This window comes from Meriones unguiculatus, chromosome 3 (genome assembly GCF_030254825.1).
Source record: "Meriones unguiculatus strain TT.TT164.6M chromosome 3, Bangor_MerUng_6.1, whole genome shotgun sequence".
NCBI lineage: Eukaryota > Metazoa > Chordata > Mammalia > Rodentia > Muridae > Meriones > Meriones unguiculatus.
In genome coordinates this window covers 176186342-176209880 of record NC_083351.1, presented here as the reverse complement: position 1 = coordinate 176209880, position 23539 = coordinate 176186342, and the positions used below count along the sequence as shown (strand labels likewise).

Below are 23539 nucleotides of genomic sequence, written 5' to 3'. Positions count from 1 at the left end.
TGTTTCATCAGGGGAATAGAAACTCTTACTTAATCAGATCATCAAATACAGTTTTTCATGGTTGCTCATTATATGTGGGTTTTTTCTTTGCTTGTTTTTGTTTTGTTTTGAGGTAGTATCCTTTGTAGCCCAGGGCAGCCTCAAACACATTACCTAGCTGATGGTGTCCCTGAACTTCTGATCGTCCCCCTCTGATCAGACAGCCATTGGCTATTACATTTGGGGGAGGATAGTGTATGTTCTTACTGTGAAGATGAAGAAACTGACAGCAATGGTGTTAGGAAGGTAAGATTTTCTAGGACAAATTCTCCTTTTATAGGTCAAAAATATTATTGTCTCACTTTATTATTACTGATAAGATGAACAAACATGCAAATCTTAATAATATTATTTGGGGACTTGAACTCTTTCATTTATAACTTAGGTTCCTGCTATTTTGTGAACTTTTAAAAATTAATCATTACTGATTTACAATATAACAGAAACCAAACAGGAAAAAAAATCTTCATTAGATATTTTGCACAAAAAAGTTTTTTTTATATTTATAATTTTTATTTAAAAATTAGACAATTCCATGTATTTATATAATGCATTTTAGCCACACTCCCCCACCCCCGCCAGCCCACATTTCCTGTCTCCTTTACAATTGCTTCAACTATTTCTCTTTACAGGTTTCTTTCTCATGGTCATATCTTTGGTTGTTTTTTTTTTTTTTTCAATGCAGTTTATTCAGGAACCTTGAACAATCACCTGACCCTGGGGAAAGCCAGCCCACAGCTTTAGTAGCCTCTGGGTAGCCAACCCCAGTGTGCCACGTGGGCAATGCAGATAGGTCCACATACATGGAAGCAAGCCAGATCCTCAGCCTTAGCCAAATGTGGAGTTGTTCATGACAGAGAGCACTCACCATCGGGAAGGTGGAAGGCGGAAACCAGCTCCATCTTTAAGGTGCAGCATTACGCAGCTCTCTACAGTTCCCCCTTTTTGTTTTAGACGCATCAGGCAAGAGTAGAGGTCTGATCTCTGATATTAGAAATAAATTGGGACGTTGTACTGACGTTCATTTAGGTGTCATCCACCCAAAGAGCATCAGACCCGTCCGATACCTTTTTCTCAGAGGCAGGACCTGGGGCATCAACCCGCATGCAATCAGACATGCTCTTCTCTGGGTCGAAAACGGCTGACCCTGAGTGCAGTGCTTAGCCTCGCATCCTGAGCGTAACATTTTAGCTTTTTATGGTAGCCAACCATGCTTGGGGAGACTGTCCTGCTTCAATGGCTGTAAAGGCCTGAATGGTCATGGCTGCATTACGCTGTTGTGAGACTCTAATCTTGCATATATACCACAGGCAAACCAAGGAGACCAACACCAGAAGGCCTGCTAACGCTCCCATGCCCGCCCATTCCTTCAGGTGATTCATGGCTGCAGCAATCCATGATGATAAATCCTGTGGCTAGTCGTACGTCCACTCTGGTAGAATTTACTGTGATAATGGCCACTCTCAGCTGCTCCATCGTAGTATCGAATTCTCCAGTCCAATTACCTAAAACCTGGTTACTTGCATGCTTCGCTGGGTGCCTGTGCCCGTTGATGCCCCTCACGCTATGACTCTCTTCAGACAGAAAAGGGATCTTGGAACTACAGCCACCATTGTTACTGCCATCTCATTGGCGGCTGTTGGAGCTACCACTGCGGCATTAGCCATGACTCATACTGTGCGGACTGCTCAGACCCTGAATAATCTCTTAGCCAATGTAGCTCATGCCTTAGATGTACAAAAAGGAAGTAATGCTCAACTAAAAGGAGGCTTGATGGTGTTCAATCAGAGGATTGACCCCGTGCAGGAGCAAATTGATACCCTATGGCAAATCGCTCAACTTGGCTGTCAATGAAAGTATGCTGGACTTTGAGTCACTAGCATACAACATGAGAATTTTTCCTGTGCTGCAAATCTGCCTAAATATCTTTGGGTTTTGTCTTGTGACCCCCAGAGTTTAAACAGAGCTGTCTGTGTGATCCAGGGCTTCAGACATTCCAGTAGAGCCTGGCAGGCTCAGAAGTGAGGATACATGTGAAATCAGTGACAGCCTCACTCCCATGATCCCCCAGTAGCAGGTAGTTCTGAGAATGGGGGTGGGGCCATTGTGTCTCTGTGATCCTTGCCTTGCTGTTGAGGGGCCCAGTCTTGTGCAGGTAGCTGTGGTGTTGGGAGACAGCCCATGGTTGCCCTGGCTGTGTCATGCCCACCATATCGCATTTCCAATCCTTCTCATCTTCTGGCTCTTGCACAACTTCTCCAATGTTCTAAGCTTTGGAGGGGGTGCTGTAGGTGTCCTGTTTGAGGCTAAGCACTCAAGTATCACTTAGTCATGGTCCTGTGAGCAGCCATGGGTCTCTGCATTCACCACTGTTCACGGGGATGGAATCTTCTCTGGGTAATGCTGGCTGTAGCAGTTGTCCATGAGTATAATTACAAACATTCAGAAGACAGTTTAGAACCACATCTATTTAAACAACTGTAGAAACTTTCTCACCCAGGACCTGAGAACTTCCAGTTTCCTGTGGTGTAATCTCACATAAGCACATGTGAAGAGGATACTCATTATAGAAGCTAAGGCCACGTGATTCTTCCAGAAGCCCCACGATGAGAGTTCAATGCCCTGAATTGTCAAGAACTCTTCACCAGAACATCTGAAATTCAACACACACGCAAAGTCAAAGTTTATTTACTATATTCACTGATACTTCCCTTTAAAAAACTCATAGTTTCAACACATTATTAAAAATTTCTTCTTTATATTTAATGGACGCCATTATATGCTTGCAATATTGTTATATATTATGCTAATCAATGTAAACAACTTGAATCCGGTACCTTAGTTAATTTAAAAACAACCAAACAGGAGTAGTTAGCACATGCACTTAAGTATAACAGAAGCAGGCTTAAAGAATTTGGCCACATTTACAGAGTCACGCCATCAACCAACTTGTAGACTTACAAGGTCACACATACATGTCTAAATCTACAAGGCTGTTCTCTTCAGGGACAAAAGCACAGATCACGTACTTGCTATGCCTGAAGCAGAAATCCTCAGCTCCTAACAACAAATAAAGATCTTCCAAAGAGATCAAAGCTTTGTGCAATTCAGCTGAGCCAGTAGACAGTCATGCGAAAGAACATAGCACAGAATTCTAGACTGGGGAGATCAAGGGTTTCTGACAGGAGTCTGTCAGTTCCTGTCAGCTCCTGCACTAAGGCTGAAGTGACAACCTCAGATGCTTAGCTATAGGACAACCCCAGCAGCCTTGGTGACAATGGATCCTGGGTGAGATTGGAGCCTGGATGAGAACAGAGCCCAAGGAGACTTGGAGCACAGCAGGATGCCATGGTCCTGACACAGGGTACAAAAGCAGCTGCTGCTGAAAATTCTGCAAACAGCTACAATTATGGCTGTGCATTTCCACTCCTGTTTCTCTCTATTCCCTTGTATCTCTTTGGATTTGGCAGCTCACAAATCTAATGAAAGAACAGATTTCTTTTTTTTTTCTTCCTTTTGTGAGGACAAAGCTGTGAGTATGAAGTCATCTATGTCCTCCTGACCAGAAACTGATCAAGATTTTGTATTAGACAAGTGCCAGACCACACCAGGAGGGAGGAAATGTGGGAAGTAAGATCTCCACAATACAGGTTATCTCAACAGTAATTCAAAGCACAAGTTTGCATTTCTATTATTCATTATTATTTTGAATATCCATGAGATGCAATATCAGCTTATTCCTCTCTTGTTTATATATCAAAATCAAATTATGACAATGATCACAGAAAGTGAAGGTATTGAAACTTTAAAACAGTACATTCTAGTTTTGTTTAAAAATCTGTGTTTCTATTTTAATGGCATTGGACAAAAATGATATTTTCATCTCAACATACTGAAATATGTGATTTTATCAATTGCAGGACATATCCTCTGATAGGACATTTCACACACACACACACACACACACACACACATACACACACACACCTTTGATTTCTTGAAGTCTTCCAGTGTGTGAGGCAGAGAGAAGGCCTGAATGCTGGTAGGCAAAGCTCACCACAGTTCACCCTTGCTGCCCTGATATTCTTAGGCTTGGCCCACAGAACCATAATCTATATATGTAGAAACTCTGTGCCCTTGCAAGACTATCAGAGCAGCCCATGACCAACTCAAATGTTCTAAAACAAGGAACTCAAATCCACAACCAAAACACCAAGACCACTTGTCAAGAGGCCCCAAAGACCACTTTCTGCATATTTTCTACACTGTGGAGCATCAGGGTCCAAACAGATTCACACGTGCTTGGTGTACATGACACACTCTGGGGAACAGGCATAGAACAGGGTCAACCCTGAAAACACAGGCTGCCCTCTGAGTGTACTAGCATCCTGTGTCCCCACTGCAGCACTGAACCCAAGCTTACATTACTTGGTTCTGACATCTGCTGAGTTCTTCTGTGTTGTTCTCCAGACAGAAGTCTTGTCCCAAGAATTCATTGTGCAACAAAGCCTGTAACACAAACAGGAACACAGAAAGACAAATAGTTTTATATTTCCAAGTTTCCAAAAGAATAAATACAGCTGACTTCAAGTTCAATCTTTACTGGTATTTGCAATTGTTCTTAAACGCAAGACCTACCAGGTTTACAGTCTGCCCAGCAAAGCAATCAGGAGGTTTAGGATTGAAATGATGGTCCTTCCAATCAACTAAGAGAAGGGTTCTCTAACTACCTTACCCCAGACCTCCTCCTTCCATAACCTCTAAGTCCATAACCCCGTAAACACTGTCCTTAAAACAGCACAATTCATTTAGTGAGTGTTATTGATTTATAGTAACAATATTGTTTGCTTTTCATCAAAAGCAATTGTGACTGTGGGAGTTAGAAAGTATTTGAAGACACTTTCCTACAGAGATAGGCTTGTAAAGTCAATAAAGTTAAGGGTATCACATGATTTGTTTCTTTTAATTTCCTGATATGAACTATATATCATAATCTCTGATCCTTTTTTCCTTTCCTTTTTTGGATAAAAACACGGTGATAGGTGTACAGGAATTTTAATTCAGAACAAGGCTGCTTTGGCAAGAGAGCACATCCAAAGACCTTCTAGGTCTGTGTGATCCAGCAGGAATACAAACACACCTTTAATCCAGCAGACAGAGGCAAGCAGATTTATGTTCAAGGGCAGCCTGGTAAAGAGCAAGTTTCAGGTTAAAAAATAAAAAGATAAAAAAAGCTTAGGGCCTGGTGTGGTCATACAGGCATTTAATTCCAAACAATGAAGTAAAAGTTAGTATGTAGGAGAAAGTACCCATGTTTGGATATGTTGTTTCATTGAGTGGCAGAGAAAGTAACCAATCAGAGAAAGATTTGAGAGAACAGGATATGCCCAACTCTCACAAGAACAAAAAGAGATGCTACTTAGGTGAGCAACACAGAGAATGAGAGAGAGTGAAGGCAGTTTTACAGGGTCAGTAAAAGACATTGTAGAGAGAAAACTCAGGTGAAGAGCAAATGAGCCAGAGAATGAAAAGGAGTCAGGAGATTAGGCAAGATTGCTTGAGTTAGTGTGAGGCCAAGCAGAGCAACTCAAGGGCAGAGAGAGAAGCAAGATTGAGTAAGTCATCTGGGAGAGGAGTTGGAGCCAGAACAGCTGAGTTGAACCAGCCAGCCCAGAGTACAGTAAGAACAAGAGAGGGTGACCTTATTAGGCAGTAAGTCTCAGAGGCTGAAAATGTCTTAGGCCTAAGTTTGATTGTACAGATACCAGAAGCTTCCGGGACTAGGCCTAGGTTAGCAGACAGAGGCCTTAAGTCTCAAGACAACAACTGAAACAGGAGAATAAAAGTTCCTTTTCCATGTGTGTTTTTCATCATATCATCCATTTTTTTCTCTACTCTGAGATTTCTCTCAGCTTTCATTTCCTCAAATTACCTAGATGACTTACTGACCTAGGGCTAACTAACTCTTATAGAAATGTCCTCCTCTCTTGGATTTTCCTGGGTCAGAGTTGCTTAGAGCCTATATCTGTGGAAAGAGCATGGTTGAGATTCGTTTCCTTTACTGTGGTTGGAGGATGCAGTACAGTGCCAGAGAGGACAGTTTACCTGGAATCCATAGTGAGGGATGTTAAAGTACTGAATCCTTGGGAGTGCAGGCAGTAAGCTTCCAAAATATAGGGACAGACCTGAGGAAACCTACAGAGAGCAGAGCCGTGAGTCAGAACTAGCCCGGTGACTGAGACTTCTACAAAAGAGTCTCTGTCTTCAAGACTCCTACATTCTTCTGACCAGTTCTGTTCAGATCAGACATTTTTTTTTAAAACATTCTTTCGACTAACTCCAGACAGAAGCCTTCACTCTTGGTAAAGCCAGGTCTCTCCATGTGTTTAAACAGTAGAAACTGCTCCTCAACTCTGCAGAAGCCAAACCCTTTGGATGCTTACATTATATTTAAAGTGGAATATAACATATGCAAAATCCTCTATACTTTAAATATATCCGTACCACATACGTGAAATCCTCATCATCATATCTAATTTGTGTAGCTCTACAGTTTATAGTGCATAGTTCAGGGGATGGAGATGTTCAGACTAGAGCATATTTGTTTCATATATTTTCAATATGTGGTTAGTTAAACCTTTGACAATATGACAGGCCAAGCATAGTGACGATTCTAATAAAAGTGCTGCCATCTACATCAAGGAACACATATGGGAAGAAGGCACTCCTGCCTCTTTTATGTCAACTTGACACATGCTAAATTCACTGGAAAGGAGTGACCCTCCATTAAGAAAATGCCTCTATGAGATCAACTGAAGTCAAGCCTGGGGGGTGTTTCTTTATTAGTGATGATGGGAGAGGGCCCAGCTCAGTGTGGGTGGTGCCATCCCTGGCTGGTGATCCTGGGTTCTATAAGAAAGCAGGCTCAGCAGCCATGGAGAGCAAGCCAATAAGCAGCACCTCCATGGCCTCTGCATCTGCTCCTGCCTCCAGGTTCCTGTCCTGCTCGAGTTCCTGTCCCAACATCCTTTGGTGGTGAATAGAGATGAAGTATCAGCTGAACAAACTCTTTCCTCCCTAAATTTTTTGGCGATAATGATTCATCGCTGCAATAGAAATCCTAACTACAACAAGCACCAAACCTCATAAACCCACTTCTTTTCCCAAAGATAAATAGGACTTTCTATTTACAAGAATTTTCAGTCTCTATTCATGACTTCAGGAGTAATTTGGAATTCAATTAAAATACAACTTAAGACAACTCGAAGCTGAGCACTCATAAACTGCACAATGTGGAAGAGCAGACAATGTGACCAACACCCCAATTAAGAGCCCCCAAACCTCAGCATCCCAACAGAGGGGGCAAAAAAGCTGGTGGGGACAAAACAAGAGACAGCTATGATATTCACATATAACTTGCCCTATTTGGTCATCAGTATCCTAGATCATCAAAGCAATGGCTGTGGGGACGTGCATTCAGACTTGACCAGAGCGAATATTCCCCCACCATATACAGCATCTGGCTTCAGACCCAATTCCTATGGGTCATTCAGGTTCCCCAGCTACCAGCAAACACCAATGCCAGCCAGATGGCTAAAGGACAGAGTCAGAACACATTCAACAAGGGCCAGGGCACTACAGTGCCAGCAGAGCCCAGCTGTCCTAGCAGAGCAAGTCCTAGATATCCTGACACGGGCAAAGCACAGAAGGATGACCTCAAATCCAACCACAGCAGAAATGATAAAAATATCAGCACACAAATGACTCTACTTACCTGATATCCTTGGTGGCAAATGTGGACTCTAGTTCCTCTTGTCTGTTGACTGATACACATTAAGTGTGTAATTTGTGGGCATGGAAGACTAAGACTAGGCAACCAGTTTTACAGAGATAGCAGAAGCAGGCCCACACAGGGGGCTGACTTAGTTGTGCTGACTTAGTTGTGTGGACTATTCCTAACGCTTTTCAGCACAGGGGCGAACCTGAGACAGACTCCTCATAGGGAAGATGTACATTTCTCAGGACCTTCACTCTCCCATGCATGGCTAGTGAATAAACCAAGCCTTCTCTGCAATGGTTAAAATGGCAGGCAAGGCTCCTACACCAGCAAGAAAGGAAGGCAGCCATCTGTTCCTTCTGTGAGGGAATCAGCCAATCACAGCAGTTTCCTGAAATTCCAGTTCATTATGGTTTTGCAATAGGATCCCATGAAATGTTTCCTGAGCGTGCATGTTAACTATATCATAGAAGTACGTGAGAGGAGCAGCCACAGAGGAGGGGCAAAGGTGAATCCATTTCCACTGCAGACCATAATAAGCTGCAGCATAAGGCCTCATTGCCCAAGCACTGATTTGTCAAGCCCGTTATGTAATGCAATGTGAGAAGGAACAAGAGGAAATCTTTTCTCTCAGAAGATCCCACTCACCAGCATGAACACAAAGTAGATGTTGACCAGCGGTGTTGGCACAGCCTCGGCATTCTCCCCTGCGCGTACAAACAGTGGCAGGGAGCTGGCAGAATAAGTCAGCAGCATCATGGTGAGCATCATGGTGAAGAAGCCCTCCACACTTGCTATTACTCCTTAGAGAGAAAAGAAGTGTGTCAGCCCAGCAGCCAGGTCAATGGAATTATACAGTTTTCAGACAATGCTTTCATCATCAGAGGGACTCATGACAGCTTCAGTTACTGGACTACTCTGCATCTCCAGTGTCATTATTTCCTTCCATGTGACTGCATAATACCTGTTCTTCTTCATACATGATTGATGGCATCCTGACACGGAGAACTGCAGGCACACAACTGGCCAAAATCCTACTGCCTTCTCCCACAGGGGAATCACCAGTTCAAAACGTTCATGTGCACATTCCCCTGCGATTACTCTAATTTCACTAGTCATAAAAGTGGGGTGAGGACTGAGCCATTTTGGTCACTTTAGCACAAGCTTGGGTCACACGGAAAGAGGGAACCTCATCAGGAGAATGCTTCTGCCAGACTGTGAGGTCTCAGGTGGGTGTGGGAGCGCCCACTCTGGGCAGGTGGCCCTGGGTTAAGTGAGAAAGCAGGCCAAGAGAGCCATGGCAGCCAGAGGGCAGGCAGCAACCTCCAAGACCTGTGCCCCTTCCTGCCTCCAGGCTCCTGCCCCGAATTCCCTTCCTGATGTGCGGGGAGCTCATAACAGTGAGTTAAACAACCACAGGACAGAGGCACCTCCACCCCGGAATCTCCAGAAAATCACCACAGAACTGCTGTGCATGAGGGCAGCAGGCCTCCTGGGCTGATGTGTAGCCTGTGTGGAGCAGAACCTCCAAGTCACACATAGTCCTGTGTTTCTGTAACAGTCACAAGCAATCAGGGTACAGACTGGGGAGTTGAGTTTCGAGTTGCTCAAAAATGTCATTAACGTTGTTATTGTGTATATAATGCATGAGTGTGTACAGGAGTGCGTGTGTCATGACATGCTTGTGTCATGATGCACACATGGGGTTGAAGGGCAGCTTTCTGGAGTGATTGTCTCTTCCACTGTGGATTCTGCTGCTCACACTCAGGGTATCCCCTTGCAGGACAAGTACATTTACACATAAGCCGTGCCAGGACATAAACCTCTTCTAAAACTAAGTCTAAGCATTATGAGCTCTTGTTTTTCATAGATGTGCCTGTGTGTATGCATGTGTGTACATGTGGGTGTGAACAGTATGGAAATTCTAGAGTCTAGGATGAAGCCAAATTGTAGTGCCCAAATGAATCTGTGCGTGTAGTTTAAGCCATGGTTTACATTATATAATTTCAAAGAATCATTATTCAGTGTCCTCTCTCTTTGTAAGATGGCAGCAGAGGACAATGCATACATTAGGAGTTTTACACACACACACATATTGGTGAGATATTATCCACTTTGTGTACTTTATTTCCATGTAGACACACTTATGCATGAACCAGGAGGAAGCACACAGCTGAGACGTGGCTCAGCGTTTAAGAGTAGCCCAGGATTCAGTTCCCAGCAGCTGTACATGATGGCTCCTTCCCCTGTAACTCCCCTTCCACACGCCACATCCTCTTCTGGCCTCCATTCATTTAGTGCATGGGTGTATGAACACAGGCACACACTCAGGCAAACACGCAAATAAAAGAAAAAGCTTTACAATACACATGGATAGCTATTTAGTAAATGATTTTGCTCTCTTGGCACTGTCTGAAATGTGTGAGTTATTCCTACGCTCATTATAACACACAGAGTAACTTAGTGAAACCACAGTCTCATTAACAACCTTTGGTGTTCCTTTAGAACAAGTCTTAGAGCCTCTCCTCATGCTGAACACCTGCTTTGGCCAGCACAGGGTGGAGACACGCTTTTCTACTTGAAGGCTTGCCACAGTTGTACAAACCACAACGCACTCCTAACAGACACAAGACCTGCTCTCCGGTTTGTTCCTTACCTGCTATGCCGAATGTTATGGGAGTAAAGAGAAGAGTTGGCAGTAACCGCCTGGGTCCCAGCTCTGCCAGCAGCTTCCCAAGGAAGTAAGGCAGCACTCCATAGTACCCACTGGTGTGCTCGTGTCTGTGGAAACAACAGGACCCGTCACACATCCTAGATTAGTGCAGAAGGCACAGGTGAGATGCTGGCTACACTGACCTCTGCTACCATAGGAGCTGACAGGACAGCGTCCCCTGTGCTCCTGGCTGACTCCTGTAAGCCCACATCTTAGAGGGCAGAGTTCCCTGTGCTCCCAGTGGTCTCCCACATACCCTGACTTAGAGACCAGCATCCCCAGGCCACCACCCTCAGGACATCTCACTATGACTCCCCATCAGTGAACTCTCCCATTGTCCACTCTGGCACAGAGCAGCTCCTGCAGTGAAATAGTCCACTGTCCCCACTCTCCTCGGACTCTGCTTCCTGAGGAGCAGAGCTCAGCACCCCAACTCAGAAGGTGCTCATGGGGACTCCTATCTGACCCCATCCTACAGAGAAGGTGACACTGCCACTCTGAGGTCACCATGCAACACTAGGCCACCACATCCTTCTCTTCTGCATCTCTCACTGGAGAGACTTCTTCCTCCAATAATCTCACTCTACACAGGACCCCTTATCAGCTACATCACCTGGGCCTGCCCCTCCCAGCAGCTTTCTTGGTGTCTTTATTCTCTCTCTCTCTCTCTCTCTCTCTCTCTCTCTCTCTCTCTCTCAGAAAGGACTGCTAGTGCAGGCTGGCCTCAAACTCCACATGTAGGCAAGAATGTCCATCCTTCTGTCCCTGCCCCCCTGGGAGACCTGGGAGCCAGGGAAAACCAGCCATACTGAGGCTTATGTGGTACTGTGAATCTACCCCAGGGCTTCAAGCACTCTGCCAACTGAGCTGCACCCTCAGCTCCTCTCCAGTCTTTGAAGCAGTAATTCCTAAGCACAGGCCAGCAGGAGAGGGTGTCCCATGTTTGAACACCAAGGCATTAAACAGCCCTCTGCTGCACAGCTGCCCCCTTGCTCTGCACAGCCGCACCTGGCTCTGTCCAGCCCTTCATCCTAGAAGGCTCCTCTCCTGCCTCTGGGCAGCTTTGCCTCCCAAACTCCTATTTGCTGCTAAACCCAGGACACATAGTCTACATCAAACCCCTGACATATTTTGGTGGGTTCAGGAGTGAGCTGTGATTTTCGACCCCTACTGCTGCTTTGTCTGCAATGCTGATGTCTGAGGACAGCAACCCAGATCTGAAACTTTTACCGAGCTGGAGATACTTCTGCTCATGATTTCCCATCCATTTTTCCAATTAACATTAGTAATCTCTTTCCAGCCTTCAAAACACATGGTGAACACCACATTTCATAACTTGTCTACGTCTACTTTTGAAATGAACAAGGACAAAAGGAAAAAAAATACTGGTAATTCCTGACGTCACACTCTAGGCCCAACTCCAAGTGTGATCAACTTGATGAGGAAGGGCTGAGGCCTGAGGGTCAGGGGCTACTCACAGAAAGCGATCCCTGTCAAACACAAAGATCTCCCCTGCAGACATGCTGGTGATGCACTGGAAGCCTGTGAGCAGGAAAAGCAGGATGACTCTGCCAGGAGACAATGGAGGCAAAAGCAAACAGCAAATTCAACATAAACACAGTTTCTTCCCAACCGAGTTTGTTCGGCAGAATAAATGACATCACACAGATTTTTGTTAAAAGTAAAATAAAATAAAAGCAGGACTGGAGAGATGACTCCCCAGGAAAGACTGCTCACTGCTCTAGCAAAGGCCCCAGGTTTGGTTGCCGACATCCAGGCTGTGGGTCACAACCATGTATCACTGGAGTTCTGGGGATCCTGTGCTAGCGAGTTTTATGTCACCTGACAGAAGACAGAATTATCTGAGAGCAGAGAACCTCAACTGGTAAATGATTCCAAAAGATGCAGCTGTGGGCACACCTGCAGGGCATTTTCTTAATTAATGATTGGTGGGGGAGGGCCTCTCCCATGGTGGGTGATGCCATCCCTGGGCTGTGGTCCTGGGTTCTGTACTGAAGCAGGCTGAGCAAGCCATAAAGCAACACCTTCCATGGCCTCTGCAGCAGCTCCTGCCTGCAAGCCCCTGCCCTGTTTGGGATGGATTTCCATGTCCTCATATGATCACAGGCAACAGGGCACACATGTGGTGCATAGACATACATACATACATACACATAAAAATTTAAATAAGTAGTTTTAAAAAGAAAGAAAAGAAAACTATAGAGATATTCTGCTTTTTTTAAAAAATGGGGTGGGGAGAGGGCAGAGGTTGTCAGAAGCTGTGAGTCCTGTGGGTCATTTGCCTACTCTGTCTTCAAAGCAGTTTCTAGTGACCAAAGTGGGTCCTCTAAACCCCAGCAACATGACAATGAGCCCTAATGTTACCACCCTTGAGTGTGTCTTTTAGGAGTTAACTAGTTTCAGATGAAATCATGAAAGTGGAGTCCCATAGTGTCAAGTGTCATCTGTGTCCTCACAGGGGAGAGACAGCAACAGAGTCTCTGCCATGACAGGGCTCTGAGGGAAGGAGCCAGACAGGAAGAGCCCAGGAGAGAATTCTCACCTCAGAGAAAAGGTACAGAGTCCTGGAGAGAAGGGGAAGAGCCCTGCAGAGAATCCTCACCTCAGAACCTCGTGTTGCACAGTGTAGACACAGTTATTTTTAAATCCACTAAGCTGTGGTATGCAGTCATGGCAGCCCAACCTGTCACTTCAATTAACTAACAAAATCAGTCAGTATCATTCCTAATACAGAGAAGAGGAGAGCTAAATATAGCTCCAAGGAGTTTTCACATTCAGTTAGCCATTTCGCTTTTATAGATGAGCAAGGATAAACAATCATGAAACACTGGTGGGAATCCAGCTCAGCAGCTTACTATGGATACACAGAGAGTCATCTTTAAAGCTTTAATGATCATTCCTGAAACAGGGCAACCATCTTCCTGTGTGGCTTCAATGAGCTCAAAATAAATCCAGACATGCTTATTTGTGAAGAAATAATTTGTGTTCATGTTATAAGGGTAGTAAGAACAAAGAAGGGGGATAAAAGGCCTCCTGAGGCTGTATGTTTCCTGGACACACATGTCAGGTTCCTCCAACACAAATGGAGTGATTAGGGTCCTAACAGCCTGAGACATAGCAAATAGCAAATGAGTCAGGACTCAGAGACTCTCTTTGTACGGGTAGGCAGTGGTGGACAGCTATACAGATCAGATGAGAGACAAGTCTCCTCCTACATAAAGAAAATTTCCAGTTTCTTTCAACCTACCAAAGGCCATTTTAAAGCAAAGTGTTGGGGGGGGAACCTGAGAACGCAATTAATGCTCTGGGAAGAGCAGCAAGCATGGCCTCCAGGACTCACCCAACCTGTGAGGCAGAAGCAGAAGGACTGTTGCAGACTCAGGTCAGCCTGGGCTGCAGGACAAGCTCCAGGCCTGTCATGTAACAACTGTGGTTCTCCCTCAAAGGACCAAATGAGAGCAGAAGACTCGGGCACCCTGTGACCAAACATGGAGCAGAGGTCCTGGTTCTGCCTCCTCTCCTGAGGAGCCAGTCTTGCTTTGCAAGGCTCACCCCTTTTCCCTCTACACTCCTAAATGCACAATTCTCTCTCTCTCTCCACTCCTCCATTCCCACACACACATGATCTGAGGTGCTTAGCATTCTCCCTCTCTCTGTCTCCAATAAACTGTCTTCAAGTTCCCAGCTGTGTTCACTTTTCTATGTTTTTGTCAACAAAACCAAGAATTTAGGAAGGGAACCTCGTGGCCCTGGCTACAGTTAACTGTATCTGTCACATCCACTTACTGATCTGATTTTTAAATATTATAGTTACACATTAACAAATTACAGTTATATATTTAAGGTATAAAAGAAATATAATTCATGAACAACTTTCTGAAATAATTATAACAAACTGAATTAGGTGATCTCCATCTCCACAAATACACATCTTTTTATGGTACCTCATTTGAGATATATTCTTTGAAATGTGTAGTATATTTGCTGGATTGATGTTGGTATAATGTTCTTTTGAAATGTATACACCTTACCCTTGTTCATTCAAATGCTGATTTCTCTCCCCCCCCCACGCTGCACCCCACCAACTCTCTGGTTTCAATCCCAATATTGTGTTGTGATAATTATTCTAAGCATCCTGTCTCAACTTTGTGTAAACAGGCCAAAATAAAGCAACTAGACACAATGTTGAACTGGGAGGAGCCAGAGGACAGGAAAGAGGGGAGGACCTAGAGGGCAGGAAATGAGTGGGAGGAAAAGGGGGGAGAGGATAGCTTAGAGAACAGAGGGAGAGAGATCACCCTCTGTAACTACGTGGAGATGGACTGGACCTAAGATTTCACAAAAAGCAAGGATAATGGGTCAATCTAAATCTTAGGAAACTATGAGGGCTTGGAGGTTTAGGATGGAGTAACTATTGCCCAGCATTGTGTTCTAGGTTAACTAAATAAACCCAGTCTCTGTGTGGTGATTTGGTTAAACAGCTGTTTAGGACTAATAGCAGCTTTACCAGAAGATAATTAATGGTAAATATTAATAGTTATTTACAACAGTTCTGTACATTTCAATAGAAAAGAATTGTACTTCTCCGGTTTAGCAGATTTTATACTCTCAGCACAGACGTATCTCCTCACCCCACACTGCCTCTGGCAATCAACAGTGTAAGACATGCTGACCAAAGGTCGGATCACACACACTAGTGAAACCTGTGTTTATCTTTCTCTGCTGGAATTATTTTACTTTGCATGGTGTTCCTCAAAACTTCAGTTCTGTCCCCAATCTTCAGTTCTACACATATTGCAATATACCCCCATTTTAAAGATAAGCAGCATTCCAGTTTCCATTTTCTTCACCAGTTATCTGTCATACACACTTAAGCTCCATCCCTTAGTCACTGTGTACAATGCTCCAGTGAACATCAAGCTGCAGATGCATTTGGGAAAATTCTTTCAGGGTATATGTGAGTAGGCACAGGACAAATTCCAGGGTCTAATAGACGATGATGAGGAAGTGTTTAAGTCCTGCTTAAGTTATGCTGCTGTGATGAACACAATAAACCAAGCAACTTGGAGAGCGCGGGGTTCATTTGGCTTCATTCCCCAGGAAACAGTCCATCCCTGAGGGAAACCAGAGCAGACTTAAGGCTGGAATTGGAGGCCAGAATGGGATCTGAGGCCACAGAGGAGAACTTCTTACTGGCTTGCATCTCATGGATTGCTCAGCCTGCTTTCTTGTACAACTCAACTGCCACAGGCTGGGACTGCCCAGTGTGGGCTGGTCTTTCCTACATCACTCATCAACCAAGAATATGCCCAGTCTTGTCTATGAGCCAATCTGATAGATGCATTTTCTTAATTGGGGTTCATTTTCCCACACAACAAAAAACAAACAAACAAAAAACTGACAAGCACACTAACCAAAAGAATCAGTGGCTAGTCAGGAAGCATGAAATAAAACACACAAAAAGGCCATTTTCACACAGTCCAACTTCTTCTAAATCACTGGTAGCAGAGGAAGTAAAAAACACTTGAGAGCATTTCACAAATTCTGAAAGCATATGAAGACACCACTAATAAAGCTAGTCCTTCTTCTGCATTTCCCAAGAACATTTCCACCTCAGGCCTTCCGGAGTTTACTTCTGAGTGCTCCCTGTGACAGTGACTACACTGTGCCCCTGTGCTCTCCTCTGTGCTGGCTTAAGATGTGCCATGTCCACAGGGCACAGACCAGGCACTGGCAGGTTTGGAAAGTGTTCAGGCCGTGGACTTCGGGAGGTGACAAGAGGGCAGCAGGAAACAGCTGCAAGAATCCACTCACTGTAGACTTACTGAAACAAGGTCAGATCTACACAGACGAGAACTCACACAGCAGCTGGTGTTTATGCTTCTGCTCATCAGATTTCCCACACATTAAGTCAGACCTGTGGGGTTGGGCTGGTGGCCCATTCAGCAAGGTGTTTGCCATGCAGCCATGAGGACCTGAGTTCAGAGCCTAAATTCCATGTGAGAGGCTGGCACACTTCAAATCAGAAACTCAGTGCTGATGGATACAGACAGGGACACTTGGAACTCACTGGTCAGCCAGCAAAGCCAGCTAGTGAGCTCTAGGTTCAGGGAGAGACCCTGCCTCGAAAAACAACATGCAGAGTCATCGAGGAAACCTGGCATCAACTTCTGGCCTCCAGTGCAGACACATGTATATTGACCCACATTCAATGTACATACACCCACATAAACATTAATGTACCCCACACAAACATGTACAAAGTACACATGATACTACATACACATAGACAAACACATTCACACATACACACTTACATGCACACATATACAACGCCCACACACATACCCTTACAAAATCATGACCATTTAAAATGAGAAAATGGGTTCTCCAGAAAATTGATACAGCATCCAATGGACTGATACTTATTTTCTTAGATCTCTCACTTAAAACAAGAGAGAACATAAGTTCAGGAGAAGATGTAGACAATCAGGAGCCTGTGTCTGCTGGTGTGAGAATATAAAATAGTACAGAGGAGGTAGAGACACAAAAGCCTTTCCTCAAGTAACACCATGACTTGGCAAACAAGCTCTCTATCTTAAGGAGTAAAAATCTGGATTCAAACAGACTGGCTTGCCCACTCAGCAGCATCAGTCATATGAGCCAAAGGTGAGAGCAACCCACATTTCCAGCCACAGACAAAGGAAGGAACCCACATTTCCAGCCACAGACAAAGGAAGAGCCCCACACCTGCCACACTATGCTGAGCCCTGAGGACATTACGCTTATGTAAACAAGCCAGCCAAAACAATCAAGAACCCATCAAAACAACAATAAGACTCCAATTTATGATGTCAGTTCAGGGGTCCCGTGTTAGTCACACTCGAAGAGAGAAAGCAGAATGGCTGCTGCCAGGAAGTGGGAGTGATTAGTATGGGGAGTGTTCTTTCAGAGCTGTGGGACTCCATTTGGGGAGATGAAAACTTGCCCTAAAGTTATAGTGATAATCAATCTGCATGAAATAAACCTACTCCATACACTAAAACTGGATAAAACCAGTTTCCTTTTGCCTGGTTGCCTCATCCAGGCTCCACATGAGGGTCTGTGCCTAGTCTTACTGTAGCTTGTTATGTCATGCTTATGTTATGATGTCACCAGAAGGCCTGCTCTTTTCTTAGGAGAGGTGGTTGGGGCATATCTGAGGGGGGGAATGAAAAAAAAAACAAACAAACAAGAAATACAGTAGAGACATAATATTTGAAAGAAAATAAAAAGAATTAAAGAAATGTGAAATGTGTGTACAGTTTCATACTATCCATGCACACACATATGAAAAATGATCCCTTGAGTGTGCTTTCAGTGTACAGCACAGTCTACCACAGAATAAGTGCTTACTGTGCTTGCCACAAATTCCAGGTCTTAAGGATTTATAAAAGTTTGAGCAAAATGACACCATTTTCTTGAAATCAGGATCTGGGCTTGCTTACCTAGTCTCAACTTCAACACAAACATTTTTTAACATCCAGAAAGTGATTCCTATAGCTGCTGCCAGGAAGACAGTGATGAGGACCTATCAAAAAGGAAACAGGGGAAACAAAAAATCTTTGTTAACACTGAAAGGTACTCAACATATTGTCATAATTTTAAGATAGATGGTTTCCCAATGAGAGCTCCACACTTACATAAATACTAAGTTTAGGTAAGAGTCCCTGGGAGAACAGAAAACACACATGTTAACAGACCTCTTGTATTTAAACTGAGAGTTAAGGTCCTGCAGTCTGCGGCTCTAACAGCACAGACCCTGGAGAAGCTAAGATTTCTCTCAGTGCCCCAGCAGGACCGGCCAGTGTAGGGCCCATTTCAGATATGAAAACAAGGATGACACAGGGTGGGAGAGAATGCAGGCACCTTCAAGGTTGGGGATGGGAGGTTCAAATTTGAAAATTAATTCCTGGGGCAACATGACTGTGGTCCTGGGTACAAGTTTAGATGAAGAAGTGGACAAGTTAAGACAGACCCGCCTGCCCAGCCTTAGGGCCTTGAAAGATATCTCTCCTTGGCAACCAGACCAGATGGCCAGCAGTCCCCCACCCAGATAGTCCTGCCTAATCAGCATGTAACAGGACACTCCAGGCACTGCTCATGATCAGATATTCCCCAGATGGCTTGACCACTGCAGCCTTGGTGCCTAAAACAGATCTATTATTTTAAAGGTCAACGTCCCTAAAGACTCTCTTACCCATCCTGTAATGCCAAAGGTTAGACATCCCCACTTGTGTTTTTTCCCTTTAAAAACTTTGTTCCCCTAGACTGCTGGGCCCTAGTCCTCCTCTTCAACTAGGGAGAATGCTGCTACCTGGGCTTGAGCTTGTAATAAAAGATCCTCATGTTTTTGCCATGCAGTCAATTCCTGATGGTCTTTGTGGGTGTCACGAACTGGGCATAATATCTGGGGGCTGGTCTGGGATCCCCAAGACTCTAGGACCCTAGGACTCAAGGAGGGTCCTAGACAGGCAGAAAGTGTCTAAGTGTCTCTGTGCAGTGTCTGTGTTTGTGTTTTCTCTCAGTCCTGAAAAGCCTGGAGGTGTCTGTACAAGGGGCAAGATGTGGCTAGGAGCAGATGCACTGTCGTGGGAGATTCAAGGAAGACATACCTGGCCCTGGGGTGGACCAGGAATCCCACTGTCAGTTACTCTGCTCTCTGGGTGTCTTTCAGATTCACTGGCAGGAATCTGAGAGTCCAAGCTTTTGGATCTATTTCTGTTTACAGTTGAGGAACAGCTACTTTGTTCACTTCTGCCTTTCTATTTTGTTCCTTGTGTCTGTGTGTCTTTGTCAGACTGTGGGACTGTGATAAAAGTTATTAGACAGAGTGCTTCTAACTCCCTAGACTTAACTCTTGCCCATTTTGGGGAACCTGGTCTGGCAGGTCTCTGTCAATGCCTTGGTCTCTGCCACTCCTCCAGTCTCTGGTGGGGAAGGGAGTCAGGTTGCTTGGGAATGCAGCCCACCCAGGGAGAGGCTTCTCTGTAGGCAAGCAGCTCTTAAAGGGGCAACAGCAGCTTCTCAGGTAAGAAAGCTGCAAGCCTCTATGGTCATAAGAATTAGATTCAACAGGTAGCAAGATGTTCCTTCCTTGAAATGACAGCTAAAAGAAGTACAACTAAGTTTTGTAGTTTTGTCTGTTTTGAATATATAAGTTCCTATGTTTTGTCTGTCTTGGTTAGATTATTGGTTAGTGAGTGTGTTAATATTTTGCATAATTCCTGTCCTATCTTAAAAACCAGGTTTATAAAAATAAAGTTTGAAACTCTAGTTATATAAGATATTAAAGCAGCACCTCCATGTGTTTGTATACAAGAACTTTTCTTGCTGGCAGCCAACATTCATGACATCAAAACAATATGCTTGGTACTGACTTTAGAGGCACTGAATTGTGACACACTGATGAAATGTGGTTTTTACTTTTAAAATTATGGTTATGCTTTCTGACTTCACTCCTAAAAAAAGGTACTTTATTGAAAAAATAGTTTCTTCTAAAATGTGTTTGTTTTAATGTTGCAAAAACAGGTTTTGAAGAATGTTTAATGCTTTGAAACATTTTAAAGTTTATGAGGCATTTGAAAATAATGACTTTGGGCAGTCTAACAGGGAACTTGGAACAGTTTCTCAACCATTTGGGGGAGGACAAAAGACTTTGGTATTTATTTTATTTATTTTATTAATTTTACTAAATTTTACCAGTTGGCCATACTGTTTGAGCCAATTGAGAAAAATGAAGCTTTTACAGTATATCATGTAAGAATGGTAAAAACCCAGGGAAAGACTTATTTAAAAAAAGACAGAGAGAGAGAGAGAGAGAAGAAAATGAGAAGGATTTTTGATGCTTCAACCTGGGCTTGAGCTTGTAATAAAAGATCCTCATGTATTTGTAGAGGAGTTGAATCCTGGTGGTCTTTGGGGGTGTCACAAACTGGGCATAGCAGGGAGCAAACTTAAGTGCCAAAAAGTGTTCACCTCAACTCCATGAGACCTCAGCTCTGGTGCCAGTGAACACGCCCAGTTTCCTACTTCACATGCTTCACAAGATCTCACGCTTTCTTTACTCTCAGTGTTACAAACAGCCCAGGCCAGGGGCAAAGTCAGTGCAGAGCCCTGCACAGCAAACACGAGGCCCCAGTACTGATCCTCACATGCAAACAAATAATGACATTAAAACCCCTCACAACACAGCTCCTAACAGTAGATTGTGTGCTCAGAAGGGGTGAGCTTGTCCCCACCCGTGCAGCCTTGGGGAAGTCTGAGCCTGTGCAGTACAGAGAGCTAGTGCTGCCACCAAGGAATCTACACAGCTGACTCCACAGTGCCCAGTCACCCATCAGCTCTGTCACCACTGCCCTTCAACCTCAGCCCATGGGGCCTGCGCTCAAGAAGCTTCACCCAGCTCCTCCAGCCCTCAGATCCCCATCTACACTGTGCAGACAGCTCACAAGGAGGCTGCCCAGCTTTGGTTTGGGGACAAAATGGCATTGAAAGAGTATTCCTCTCAGCAACAGAGTGAGGTTACTTGATGGTGTAACTTAATTGAGGTATTTATTCTATTAGTCATCTGGTAACTTTTTAAAAATAGGAAATTATAATCCAGGAGAAAACATCTTATTATGTTCCCTACTAACTTAAAAACCAAAATCCCGGGGCTTGGAGAGATGGCTCAGCAGTTATGAACACTTGTTGCTCTTGCAGAGGATGGAGATTCAGTGCCCAGCACACACATGGTCCCTCACTGCTACCTGGAATCCAATTGCAGAAGATATGATGCCTTCTTCTGCCCTCCGTGGGCCTGAATGTGATGCAGCTACACATGCAGGCAAAGCACTCAGATATAAAAAATAAGTACAAAAATTTTAAATCTAGTCTCAATTCACAGCATCTAACACAGACATGCACACACAGAGACACACACACCTCATGACTTTGCCTCACTATTCAACAATGATTAACCCAATTTCATAAATGTCACTATTTATTTGTTTTCAAGTCATATCAAATCTTTTCCCCCAACTAACTGAGACATAGAAGTGCCTGTTTTATGACATAAATGCCCAAGTACAAAGGCCAAAGTGTTTGGAGCAACTGACAGCATAACTCAAATGGTAACAATATTCACAATCAGAGAAGGAAGGCAGCAACATTTCAATATGAAAATGGCTCTACTCATGCTTAGAAGTAAGCAGTGTTTCATTACAGCCAACAACATGCCATTTTTCAGTATTAACAGAAGTTAAATGTAGTGAGGATTTTGTTGTGTTAAAAAAACCCAGTTATGAGCTGGGCCTGGTGGTGCACACCGTTAATCGCAGCACTCATGGAGGCAGAGACAGGTAGATCAAACACAAAACAAACAAACAACACAAACAAACAAAAAGCAAGTAAAAGAACCCCCCCCAAACAGTTATGTTATGTAAATGTTGTTGTTCTAATCCCAGGTGTGGGGGTAGAAGGCATCTTCACAGCAGGTGACTATGATTTGCCTTGTGCTCCAGCAGGAGCATGGTTCTGCCAGCTGCAGATATTTTTCTGCCAGTTTGTGGAACTCTGGGAACTTTTCAGAGGATACATAAGTGCCTGAGCCCTAAGAGAGCAGCTGCTGCTCCTGCTGCTGTCTCTGTTGCTGCTGGTTGCAATTTGTTGCTATTTGTTGAAGTTTATCAAGTAATTGTGCACAAAGAGACTAGAAGAAGAAATGGAATATCCTGAAGTCAAAGGTCAGTCTTGCACCAAGGAACTGGACAACCCTGACCATCAGGAAGTAGTCTAAAGAAGTCTCTGCCCCCTCTCCTCTCTAACCCTCTTTCTCACCTACCTAGTGCTGAAAGGTTGGAAGGATTGGCGTGGAGAATGGTGGTAAATAAAAGAATGCAATAAAGTAGTCAAAAAGATGCCTACAACTAACCACCTGATAATAATATCAGGACCCCAAACAACTGCACTAAAGGTTTGACAGAAATGGGAATGGAGAGTACTTGCCCTCTAATGGCTAAGACCCTGGGCTCAGTCAATAAATCAGAATCATCATCACCATCATGAATATAAAGTAAACAAGTGAAGGCTCAACGAGCCAGAAGAACTGCATTCCTGTATGATACCTTTTTAGAACAACAGAAAATTCTAAGGCATGTTGATTACTGGTACAGATCCAGTTTAAGGAGAAGTGGAGACAGTCTCCTCCCTGGTTCCCAGCAGCTGACAGGGAAGAGCCTGGTTAAGTCCACCTGCATTCTTTGTGTAGCTACAGCTCTCAACACCAGCCTCAGGGAACTGCACTCCTCAGCAGGCTCACCCCTCAGGCAGCAGACGCAGAGGCTCCCAAAGAGGTGCTCAATGACACTGTCTCCTGCCCCTGATTTCAGCTACAGATCAGCCCCCTGACCTCCCTTCCCTCTTCTATCATCCCTGCCCCTTCTCTACTTAAACTTTCTCCAAAGTGCGTTTTTCACCTGACATGCTGCAAATTTTATCTATTTACTCAGTTACTATGTATCTACATAAACACACATTTACATCAGGAAAATAGCCTTTTTATTCACTTTGCTCAGCCCTGTACTTTGAACTTGGAGGGAGAATTGGTGAATGAAAGTAGTGAAGGCTGAGGAACTTCCAGGTGTGCCCAGTTACTTTCTGCAATCCCTGGATAAAAAGTCCTGCTTGGATTAGTTATAACAGTTCCTCCAAATAAAAATTATTAACAACCCATTCTGTAAGTAAGAAGTTAATCATGTCCTCCTTGCTTTCCTGAATATTTATTTCTATGTGCCAAGCAGAGTGGCACATAGAATGGCACAAATGCATGGAAGGTAGCAGAAGGTAAGTGTGACTCTGAAGTGAAAGAATCAGAGTTACCCTATAACCTCTATTTTTTTTAATTGTCATGAAACCTATACTTTTAATTATAGTCCCCTGTCAAACTAAAGTCTCTCAGTTCTTTTCCA

At 44.1% G+C, this 23539-nt stretch overlaps 1 protein-coding gene across 1 annotated transcript in view; it reads right to left on the bottom strand.

Moving 5' to 3' along the window:
* Positions 1-2164: 2164 nt before the first annotated feature.
* The window catches only part of LOC110554677 (ATP-binding cassette sub-family G member 3-like), a 37721-nt gene continuing 16346 nt past the window's right edge, over positions 2165-23539 (bottom strand). The window contains 7 exon segments of the mRNA XM_060378861.1: positions 2165-2692; positions 4463-4548; positions 6145-6234; positions 8465-8619; positions 10473-10597; positions 12008-12097; positions 18038-18120. Of these exon segments, the coding sequence (XP_060234844.1) occupies positions 2506-2692; positions 4463-4548; positions 6145-6234; positions 8465-8619; positions 10473-10597; positions 12008-12097; positions 18038-18120 (816 nt within the window). The 3' untranslated portion in view covers positions 2165-2505.